Here is a 12,331-nt window from a genome sequence, read left to right on the forward strand (position 1 = left end):
AAGGAAAGGCGTTGAAGAGAAAGAAAGTGTGTAAACTGTGGCGCGTTTCAAATGTTAGGGTAAAAAACCTTTACAAAGGCGGCTTTACCAAGAACCACATTTGTAAACCAATACGCTTGATTTACAAATGCGGCTTTCCCTGATAGCCGCATTTGTAAATCAACATAATTTCAAAAATGCCACCGATTTTTTTACGAATGCGTATGAGCGCCAAACCGCACTAAATAAATAGCGTTTTTTTCCTCATTTTGCACTAGTGAAGCAAGGACAAATTTTTAAAAGAAGGCAGAATATCATGCAAGGAAACCTCTTGAGCTGATTCATACTGACATATGTGGCCCAATCACTCCCAAGTCTTTTAGTGAGAAAAGGTATTTCATTATTTTCATTGACGACTACACAAGGAAGAGTTGGGTCTACTTTTTGAAAGAAAAATCAGATAGATTTAAGGTGTTCAAAAAATTCAAGGTGATGGTGAAGACAACCAATTTATGCATCAAGGCTTTATGATCAGACAGAGGCGGAGAATACATGTCAATCGCTTTCACAAACTACTTTAAGGAAAAAGGTATAAAAAAACTTCCTGATAAATCCATATTCACCTCATCAAAATGATATTGGGAAAAGGAAAAATTGAACGATACTTGATATGGTTTGATCAATGTTGAAGAGCTCGAAGAAATTTTGGGCAAAAGTAATGCAATGTATTGTGTATGTGCAAAACCGATGTCCGCATACAAGAAGCCTGAAGTGGTCATAAACAAATTGTATCACACCTTAAAGTGTTTGATGGTGTGGCCTATGCGCATGTACCATACTAAATAAGAACAAAAAATAATGACAAAAGTAAGACATATGTATTTATTAGGTATGATGAGAAGACGAATGCTTTTAAGTTGTTTGATCTAATTGACAAAAAGGTGATTGTAAGTCCAGATGTACAAGTGAATGAAGAAAACACATGTGACTACAAGAACCAAATGAAGGTAAAACAAAAAAGTCATTGAGTGTTGCACGAGTAAATACTCCAATAATTGTACAAGTGAATGAAGAAAACACATGTGACTACAAGAACCAAATGAAGGCAAAACAAAAGAGAGTCATTGAGTGTTGCACGAGTAAATACTCCAATAATTTTCCTGAAGTAAAAATAAATGCAAGTCATAGAGACATTGTATTATCCATTTTAAATTACCGAACACTCCGACAAACCCCCCACACAACCTGTGATGAGAGTGAACACACTAGATCAAAGCGCCACCCATCACATAACGACACCACAGGAAAAACAGAGAGAATGAAATGGAGAACAGAGAAACATTTCAACAACAATTCAAAACCCACTTGGAGCATATAAATATCATTACTAAATAAAACAGAGTTGCAGTCATCCACACAGTTCATGCAGCGAACGGAGTGAACCGCGGAACAGGCTTGCAGGTAAGCGGCTTCTTCAAAAACACCGTGACTCTTCCCTCCTCCGTCATGTCAATGTCGTGACTCTTCCCATCATTTACCACCCAATCGAAGCACTGGATCAAACTGGCGAGCGTGGCTTGCATTACGAGTAACGCAAGTGAGGCTCCGGGGCAGCTTCTTCTTCCGCTTCCGAAGGGTAGAAGCTGGTAATACTGTCCCCTCACATCGATTTTGCCTTTTCCAACTTCATCGGAGACCAAGAACCTATCTGGGTTGTACTCCAGGGCGTTGTCCCAGTAGTTGGGGTCTCTGCCAATGGCCCACGTGCTGATGAGAATGGTGGAGTGCGCAGGGATGTCGTAGCCGTCGACCTGGCACGTGCGCATGGCTTCTCGCGCGAATATTGGGGTGGGTGGGTGCATTCTCAGAGTTTCCTTCACCACTGCTTGCAGATAAGGGAGGTTGGGAATGTCTGACTCCTTCACCACCCTCTCCTTTCCCACCACAGAGTCTATCTCCTCTCTCGCCTTCTTCAACACATGCGGGTTCCGCACCAGCTCGGCAAGGGACCATTCCAGAACACTAGCGGGGCCATTTGTCCCCGCGATGAACATGTCCTGTGCAACCGTTCAGCTATGTCAGGTTTAGGAATCAATTCCATAGTTAAAATAAAACAGTAATAACAACCATTCTGATATTGTGTTCAGGTTTGAGTAAAGATTAATAACTAAGGATGTTTTCCCAACTATTATATCTCATTTTAACTTTTATATGTTACTTTTAGATTCTTTTAGTTCTTAAACAGATTATTTGGAGTTTTTACGAAAATGGGCCAATTTTTCCCCTTTTTTCCATTAAAATGGGATTTTTTTGAAAAGAATTATGAATATAAAAAAGTTGTAGTAAAATATGTGTTAACGATTTCTAACATGTTAAAAGTGAAGTAAAATCGAATTAAAAGTGTGACACGACAGCATTTAAGTCATGTTTAGAAAAATTGTCTCACATGTCACCACTTTCCTAAATCAGTTCAAATTTATTAGACTTAATTCGTGTTTAGAAACGTCTTTCCTAAATTAGTAATTTTGGCAAAAAATAACTCTAATTTTAGGGAAATTAGCACACTTTCCTCAATATGTTTGTAGTCATAATGGTCCTTGTTAAATTGGAAGGATGTGACAGTGAGCGACGTTGGGAGAAAACGAAAAATGTGTACGTACCAGAGCAAAGGCTTTGGCACTTTGCCTTGTGAGTTTATTGTCAGTACCATCAGCTTCAATTAGGTTCAAGAGAATGTCGAAGAGATCCTTCTTCCGATCACTGTCAGCAGCCGCTTTGGCCCTCGCCTTTTCGTGCTCCTTCAGCACCATCTCCAACATCGTATCCACCTTCTGGTGCGTTTCCATGTTCTTCTTCCCAAACCCCTGCAGATCTAAAGGCCTCGCAAACCCTATGATGTCTCCCAAGTTGAAAGCCCCCAGTAACTCCGCTACCTCCCTCACCAACATCCTCAACTGCGCCACAAAATCATTCGCATCATTGCTCTTCTTCCCCATGATCATCCTCGTGATAATATTATTGGTGTGCGTTATGAGTTCTTGCCTCATCACCACCTCCTTCCCCGTCTCCGAAATCTCCAACATCCGCTTCAAAAACGCTTCCACCTCGCTCTCCCGAATGCCAACAAAATGCTCCAGAGTCCTCCCGCTGAGAAGCTCCGTCATGCAGAGCTTCTTCAGGAAGCGCCAGTAGGTCCCGTACGGAATGAAGAAGTAGTCAGCGGCGCCGTAGGTTAAACTCTCGCTCGCAATCATTAAGGGGCGGTTGCAGAAGGCCTCTTCGGAGGTTTTAAGGATCTGTTTGGCTGTCTCCGGGGAGGAAGCTACAACGACGTTTTTGGAGCCGATGGTGATATGGATCAAGGGACCATATCGTAGGGAGAGTTTGTACAGTGCTTGGTGAAGCACCGCACGGAGATACGGTGCGTTCCCTAGTAAGGGTATTGAGATGGGAGGACCAGGAGGGAGTTTCATACCCTGGGATCTTTTGAAGATTGAACGAATAAAAACTGTGGAAATGAACCACAGGAAGAATAGAACAAGGTAACCTTTGATGTCTAGCATGGTTGTGCTGTTTAGTTTCTAGGAACAAACAAAGTTTTTCGAGGTTCACTATCTAGCAACAAACAAAGTTTCTAGGAGCATGGTTGTGCATGAACGAATTAGATAATGTTGTCACTTAATAAGAGAAGCAGCCCCAGGAGCAGAATCGGTGTTGTTTGCGATCCTCGTGGTCATATATTTATTATATATTTTGTGCTGCACGTATATTTTGTGCTGCACGTGGTCTCTATTATATTGTATCTATGGAAATCTATTTTTATATTTGGTTTTTAGATGATTGAGTATGGGATCCTCAATAAGTTTCATTAGTATATACATTCTTGAATATTTAATGGGGATACCAAAATAAGTAAGCTTCGTTGTGCTATACGTACAAGAAAGATTCTTCAAAATCAATAGGCTTTGATTGATATTGAAATATAATGGACGGATGTAATAGTCTATAAACGGATAATTCAACTCGTATACATCTTAACAACTTCACTTAAAAGAAAGATCCAATTAACTTGCTAAAACCTACACTAATTCACAAGCAAAGAACACATCTAAAAAACAATACTAACAAACCTACCTACATCTAAAAAACAATACTAACAAACCTACCTACACAAAGTAAAAACTATTAAAGATTTTTTTTATCATAAATAAACAAGACAGACACCAATAAAAAAAACACAATAAAAAAAAGAAAAACAAACAAAAGCAAAAGCAAAATTATAATGTTACTTTTGTGAATTTATACTAAAATTTCACAACCAATAATATTATTATTTTATTATTAAAAGAGGTTGTAAAATAAAAATGAAAAGAAAAGAGTGTAAAACAAATATTATTTTTTTTATTTCATTAAAATATTATTTTTCCTTTTCAATTATAATTTAGTAAATAGTTGTCAATACATTAACACTTGTAAATGCCCAACTATAGATGAGTAACGGCTAAGGGTGATCATGGATTGGATTTTTAAAATCCAATCTAAATCTAATCCAAATCCAAATAAATAGATTGGATTTAAAATCCATATCCATTTTAACTAGATCAAATTTATTTGAATTTTTCTTAAATTCATTTAAAGTGGATTAAATCCACTTTCTTAATTAGATTAAATCCACTTTGTCAAATACATTAAATCCATTTTTCATATGAACACAAACTAACTTAGCTTGAACTGGGCCTAATCCGACTCAACATGGACGCGGATCAACGCGAACCAACTCGGTTCAACATAGACCCGGGCCTGGACCACTCGACATCCTAAGCCCGGACCACTCGACATCAGCTTGGTCTCGAACGAATCGACATCGGCTCGGGCCTAGACGACCCAAAATCGACCCGAGCCCGAACGACTCAACATCGACTCGGCCCTGGACGACTCGACATCATCCCCGGCCTGGACGACTAGACATCGGCCCAGGCCTGGACAACTCGACATTGGCCCGAGCCCACACGACAAGACATCAGGCTCGGGACCAGACAACTCGACATCAGCCCCGACCCGTACGACTCAACATCGGTACGGGCCCGTACGACTTAACATCGGCCCGGGCCCGTACGACTCGACATCGACCTGGGTCGTACGACTCGACATCGACCCGGGTCGTACGACTCGACATCAGTCAGGACCCGTACGACTCAACATCAATCCGGCACCGTACGACTCGACATCGGCCCGGGCCTGTACGACTTAACATCGGCCCAAGCTCGTACGCCTTAACATCGGCCCGGGCCCGTACGACTTAACATCAACCCGGGCCCGTACGACTCGACATCGGCCTGGGCCCGTACGACTTAACATAGGCATGGGCCCGTACGACTTAACATAGGCCTGAGCCCGTACGACTTAACATAGGCCCGGGCCCGTACGATTTAACATCGGCTCGGGCCTGTACGACTCGAGATCAGCCCGGGCCCGTTCGACATCGGCCTGGGTCCGTACGACTCGACATCGGCCCGGGCCCGTACGACTCAACATCGACCTGAGCCCGTACGACTTGACATCGACACGGGCCCGTACGACTCGAGATCGGCCCAGGCCCGTACGACTCGACATCGGCCCGGACCCGTACGACTCGACATCAGCCCGGGCCCGTACGACTCTACATCAGCCAGGTCCGTACCACTCGACATCGATCTGGGCCAGTATGACTCGAGATCTGTCTGGGCCCGTACGACTCGAGATCAGCCCGGGCCCAAACGAATCGAGATCAGCCCGGGCCCAAACGACTCGAGATCGGTCCGGGCCCTTACGACTCGACATCAGCCTGGGCCCGTACGACTCAACATCGCCTTGTGTCCACTCGGAATGACATCGGCCTGTGTCCACTCGGAATGACATCGGCCCGGGCCCGCTCTGCTCAGCATCGGCCCGAGCCCGCTCGGCTCAACATTAGTCTGGGTCCGTGACAACAGCCCAAGGCCGCTCGAGATCGGCCCAGGCCCGAGCTCGCTCGACTCAACATCAGCTCGGGCCTGTTGGACTCGACGTCGACCCGGGCCCGCTCGACGCAATATCGGCCTTGGCCCGCTCAGCTCGAAATCGGCCTCGGCCCGGACGACTCGACTTCGGCTTGGGCCCGGATACTCGATAACGACCCGGGCCCAAATGACTCAACATCGGTTCAGGCTTGCTCTGCTCGACATCCGCCTGGATTGTTTAGGTTCAACTTGGATCAGGCCAAGTCAAAACCCAACCCAAAATGCAATTTGGATAATCCAAAAATGTATCCAATCCATATCTAATTCATATCCAATTAAATGGATTGGATTTAAAATCCAAAAATATGGATTTGGATTTAAGATAAATTCATTTAAATGGATTAAAACTAATATGGATTTGGATCATTATGGATTGGATTTTGTAATTTAGATAGGGATCCAAATCTAAATGATCATCATGACTGCATATAGCTCGGGTGATTGACTTTCATAACTGCATATAGCTCGGGTGATTTTGTAATTTGGATCCCCACACATAACGGCATATAGCTCGGGTGATTGACTTTCATATAAAAAATGTGATAGGGACATTTTTTAAAATAAAAGACATAATTTGGTGTATTGGGGTCAAATAATCAGTATTTTTTTTTTAAATATGTGTGGGGATATTTCTGAAATGCTCCCGCTTTAATTAATTTTATTTTGTTTAAAAAAAAATCCAAAATTTTTATAATACGTACAAATTACTTCCTTCTATAATAAATGTAGGAAGGAAAGTTAATTCATGAATATTGAGTTCCTAGAATATAAAGTTTTTAATTCATCACTACTAAAGACTCTTGAATTTCAATTTAATAGTTTTCAGTTGTAAATTTTTTAAATGCAAAAGTGATGGTGAGAAACAATGTACAGAATAGATTATTTGATACTCTGTTAAATTATTTAGAATGGTGATATCTTAACTCTATACACGATAAAAAAACATTCACTTTATAATTAATACTTTAATTACATTTAATTTATTTTTTTAATTTAAAGTATTATTATATTATTATAATGGATCGTTATTTATATAGTATTTTACTTTTGGGTGTGAACAAAATCTTACCAACTATTTAATACACAATTAAAAGAGACTCTCGATTATAGTTTTTTTTTTGGAATGTTATATATCGTCCTGTAGAGTATGGTACATATTCTACACAGCATTTGAGGCAATTTCTTCAACTATTTTTATACTTCCAAAATTTTAAAAAATATTTATTTTAATTGTACTGAAATATAAATTTATATTATGTATTATATGATTTGTATTATATTTTTGATTATATAAGTAGTAGTACAAAATTTGTATTATAAGATGTATAATTTGAAATATAAACTTTAAAATACAAAAATTTATGTTCTGGAGTGAATAAATGTTAATTTTTTATTATAAATTACACAATTTAGAAATATATATTTTGAATTGCATAATTTAAAATACATTTTTTGTATTTTAGGTTATACATTCTAAAATACAAATTTTGTATTATGGAATAAAAAAATTACAAATTTTAACTTTCAAATTATATAATTAGGAAAGTCTCCGAGTTTTAGAGTATGGAATTAAAAAGAGTTTAATGAAAAGTATCAAAGGATAACTAGGATATTTTCTAGAGTGGGGTGTAGGAAGAAAAGCGTGGAGGTGCAAGAAGAATTTGTCGACATTTGATGGTCGATATGACCTTGGGATTTTTAATTTTGAGTGATACTTACACCTCAGTCATTTGAGTTTTTCCATTCACATAACAATTAATTTCAAAGAGAAGGATGCTATATGCAGAACTCTACATACACGATACCAACCTATGACGTAAAACTCGAGACATTTTTTTAACAATAAACCAACCATCAGTTCAACCAATCGACCCATCAACTACAACTTGCCCTCAAGAAACAGTTGAGGAATCACGACTCAACCGATTGTTTTATACAACCGGGACTTTGGAGATTGTCCGGAGGAACCCCTTCACGAATTACATCATGGGAGATCAAGTCCCCATTGCGTGGAAGGGATTAACCATTGATGAGTACAATGGGACAACCGATCTGAACGAGTACGTCGATGTCTACACCACCCAAATGAGTCTATATACCTCAGACAACGTGGTGCTATGCCAAGTTTTTCCCACCTCTTTAAATGGAGGAGCCCTTAGTTGGTTCACCAGGCTCCCTCCAAATTCCATAGACTGTTTTGAAACTCAGAGCCAAATCCAGGCAAATACTGGAGGAGAGAAGAGAAAGGATAAAGAGAAGGAGAAAAATAGCCGACAGCCGTTCGACAGAAACGATAAGTACAAGAAGAATTGTGGCCCTCGATTCACCATATACACCCCTTTGAATGCTGATAGGGGAAAATAATGGATGAGGCATTAAACGTCGATATTTTGTCGACTCCACAAAAGGTGCTGAGTCCTAGGGATGTCGATCCCTCATGAAAGTGTCGATATCACCGCAATATCGAGCATACAGTCGAGGAATGTCAAGCTCTGAAGGACAATATCAAGGAGCTTATCCAGGTCGGTTAATTGTGTCATTTTGATTTTTGAATCCATTTGTGTTTTGTCAAGTCATGTGTTTCCAAGAATTGTCATCAAATCCTAGTAGTACTTTTCTTGATTGATTTGGTTTCTTGATTTGATTTTGAGTCCAGTTTATAATCTGAATTGTTTGATCCTTTGGTGCATTTTTCTTTTAGATTTGAATTCATATTTGTGTGCTAGATCCACACAAGTTCCTATACATCACTACTATTGTGTTTTTGAAGTTTCTTAAAACTGGTTTTAATTCCAGAATTAGGCTTCCTTTGTTTTTTATTCTGTGTTGGCTGTTTTTGCTTATGAAATTAAAATTCGTTGGAGAAAAATTATGAAATTTTGGATCTGAATAGATTGAAGTGTTAAAAAAAGTGAAAAAAAAAAGTGAATCAAAATTCAAAATAGAGAAAAAATGATAAATCAAATTCAAAAGGTGTGCATTCTGGCGCGAACAGAAACGACGGAGTGGCAACAAATTTGAAAATTTTATCACAATTAATTAGTGCATTTTTTTGGTGTGATTCCAACGCCAAAATTTAGCTAAGATCTTGAACTGTTTCTGATTTATATTTCAAATTTAAATTCGAACTATACAACTCAACATAAATATTTTAAGTCACGCTTTTTGTACCTCAAAATTCCAGTAGTACTGTTTTGGTTTTATTAGTCCAATTCTAATGTCATTCTTTAGGTTCAATTTGTGTGCCACCTTTTGTTGAGTGCCTTATTTGTTTGGTTGTCATATTCATTCAGTACTCTTTCAAGTTGTGTCATATAATTACTCCCTTTGCTATTGTTCAATTCCAAATTGATTTGTTTCTTTGCTTTGAAATTTGTTGACCTCTTTGATTGGTGGTAATTTTTTTTTTAAAAAAAACGGTGCTTGGTTAAGTTGGAGCTAACCTTTGTGGTGAGGCCATTGTTACTTAGTAGGTGCTGTTTTGAAGACTTAACTTGTTAACATCTAGTTTATAAGTTTTCTAGTTAACATTCTTTAATTGTGTTTTTGTTAATTGCTTTGTATTTTTTCTTGCATAAAATTGTGTTTTCATTCTTAATTGTAATCTAAGTGAATTACTTAGAAAAAGATTTGTGAAAAGTCTTGAGAGATAGATTCTGGCAAGGAAAGACTTGGTACTTAAGAGATCCAAGTGATCCACCTCCCTTTCCTGAGAAACTACCTTTATTACTCCTTTGATTTTTTGGGGGTAAATTACTTACAACACATAACTTTAACCATCTTTTCTCATTCTCATCATGCTAGTGAAAATGATAGAGTCTATTAAATCTCTTTTGAAACAATTAGCTCAAGACTTTCAATCATTTTCATATAGACAATTGCAACATGAGGCCCAACTCAAAGAAATTTGCTTTGTTACAAGAAGAGTTGAAAACGGTTAAAGAAAAGGATGAATACAAATAAAAAAGAAGTTCTCATACATCTAGCTCTAGGTTGAGTGATTTTTGAGGAAAAGAGTCCTAAAATAAATGAATACTATCAACCTCAACCTAGGAGAGTTAGAAGGGAAAACCCAAAGGAGACTAGGGTAGACTTGCCTCATTTCCATGGGAACGAAAATGTAGAAACATATTTAGATTGGGAAATGAAGGTAGAACAACTCTTTGCATGTCACCATGTGAGTGAAGAAAGAAAAGTACCCCTAGCCACCTTAAGTTTTTAAGGAAATGCTATGAATTGGTGGACTGCCCTAAAAAGAGAGAGACATCTCCACAAGGACCCTCCCATTACATATTGGAATGACCTTAGAGGAGCCTTGAGATGTTGTCATATTCCCTCACATTACAATAGGAAGTTGGTGGACAAACTCCAAAGACTTCATAAAAAAAATCTAAGTGTAGAAGAATATTGACAAAATATGGTGTTATATATAATAAGGGCAGGGATTAATGAAGAAAACCATACCATCATATCTAGGTTTTTATGTGGTTTAAAACTTGAGATAAGAAACAAGGTTGAACTTTTACCTTATAAAGATTTAAATGACTTGATTCAACTTAGCATTAAAGTTGAAAAACAAATTTTGAGAAAACAATCAAGTCAAAAACAAAGTTCATACTCTGTATCTTATGACAAGGAAAAGTTCCAAAGAGGGGAAGAGCATATCAAAGAAACATCTTTATAACCTTCCCAAAACCTATCCAAACACAAGCATATCTCACACACTCGAGCTAGATAAATTCAATGTTTTAAATGTCTTGGTAAGGGTCATTTAGCATCTCAATGTCCCAATGAAAGAACTATGATCTTAAGGGACAAGGATAATAATATTATCCAAGAAAAAGAAACTAGTGAGAGTGAAGAAAATATAAAACTAGAAAATCAAGAGAGAGTTCTTTTGGCCACCCATGAGGAAAGATGTTCAAAGACATTACCATAGATGCATTTCTTGTTTAAAAACTAACTCTAAGGAAATGTCTCATGAACTCTATCCTCCTTCACCTTTTGCAAGTGCTCCATGGGAAGACATAAACATGGATTTTATATTAGAACTTCCTAGGACAACAAAAGGTTTTGATTCCATTTTTATGGTTGTGGATAGGCCTAACAAGATAGCACATTTCATTTTATGCCATAAAATGGACGATATTAATAATATCTTTAGGTTCTTCTTTAGAAAAATGGTAAAACTTCATGGTTTATCTCAAAGCATAGTTTTAGATAGAGATCCAAAATTTATAGGCCATTTTTTTAGGATTCTTTTTGAAAAACTTGGAACTAAGTTGAAATTTTCAATTTCTTATCATCCTCAAAACGAATGGTCAAAATGAAGTTGAAAATATATCTCTTTCTACTATGCCTAGGGTAATTGTTCCTACCGGTTGACTGAGAAGATCTTCGTGCGTAGCTTAGACTCGCGAACAAGGACTCCTTCGACTCCAACTTAGATCTTCACCCTACTCCGCCGTGAGTACCTGAAAAGGAGTGAGAAAAGGGCGCCCTCGCAGCCGTTTGCACTCCGACGATCAAGTCAGCAAGCAAGAAACACCAAACACCTCCGTCTCGGAGCATCGTAACTGAATGCTCTGAAGGTGTGTAACTGAATCGTAACTAACTTTCTCTCTCTCTCTCTCTCCAACCACTCGTGCGTATAGTGAGTAAGCGAGCGAATGATCAGAAAGTCTGTAAAATGTGTAATGCGTACCTTGCTAAGCTTTCAGAAAAGCTTATATACCTTGGGTTTCAGTGCTCACTGCCACGTGTCCTTCTGACTTAACCGCAATTCCACGTGGAAGGCCTTACAACGCTGTAACCCAACTTAGGGAAATTCCAGTGTGGAAGTCTTCCTTCCTCGAAGTGCATCTGGCGCGAGGGGTGACTACCTGGGTGCCAACTCATGCGCCCCAACTTCTAGTCACTCGCACTGGGAGTGTATCTGCCTTCCTCTCGTACCATGCACATGGTTCACCCCTGGGCGTGGCCCTCTCCTGGGTCGTATCTGTCCCAGGGATTCTCCAGAGGTGGCGTGGGTTGATGTGATTCCACTAGCCATATAGAGAAAGGTTCTTGACCTTCTTAGGAATCACCTTGAGTTGGACATTATAGAGGCACTTTTCTTAGAGTTGGATCATTGTTCTAAGACAAGAACTCACCAAAAACTAGTACCAAATCCCAAACTCATTTGGATGAACCAATTTTAGTCAAATTGAACCGAACAAAAGAGTAAGAAAAGCAAAGGAACAAGATGAATGGAATGAAATATAAAACTGCCGAACCAAAACTCATAAAAAACAGCAAGAACACCAAACCAAAAC

At 38.9% G+C, this 12,331-nt stretch overlaps 1 protein-coding gene across 1 annotated transcript; it reads right to left on the reverse strand.

The window, feature by feature from the left end:
- Positions 1 to 1,110: 1,110 nt before the first annotated feature.
- Positions 1,111 to 3,745, reverse strand: LOC137826794 (beta-amyrin 24-hydroxylase). Its single transcript, XM_068632931.1, has 2 exons — positions 2,640 to 3,745; positions 1,111 to 2,036 (listed from the first exon to the last, which is right to left on the reverse strand). Exons 1-2 carry the CDS (start codon positions 3,540 to 3,542, stop codon positions 1,401 to 1,403), a joined length of 1,539 nt encoding a protein of 512 aa, XP_068489032.1. The 5' UTR covers positions 3,543 to 3,745; the 3' UTR covers positions 1,111 to 1,400.
- Positions 3,746 to 12,331: the final 8,586 nt, after the last annotated feature.

This window comes from Phaseolus vulgaris, chromosome 8, assembly GCF_000499845.2.
Source record: "Phaseolus vulgaris cultivar G19833 chromosome 8, P. vulgaris v2.0, whole genome shotgun sequence".
NCBI classification, from domain to species: domain Eukaryota; kingdom Viridiplantae; phylum Streptophyta; class Magnoliopsida; order Fabales; family Fabaceae; genus Phaseolus; species Phaseolus vulgaris.

Bases quoted from the DNA above. Each gene is read 5' to 3' on its own strand.
- LOC137826794 (XM_068632931.1), bottom strand. From the start codon at position 3,542: ATGCTAGACATCAAAGGTTACCTTGTTCTATTCTTCCTGTGGTTCATT. The intron at 2,037-2,639 runs GTACGTACACAT...ACGGTTGCACAG, and splicing joins GTGCCAAAGCCTTTGCTCTG to GACATGTTCATCGCGGGGAC.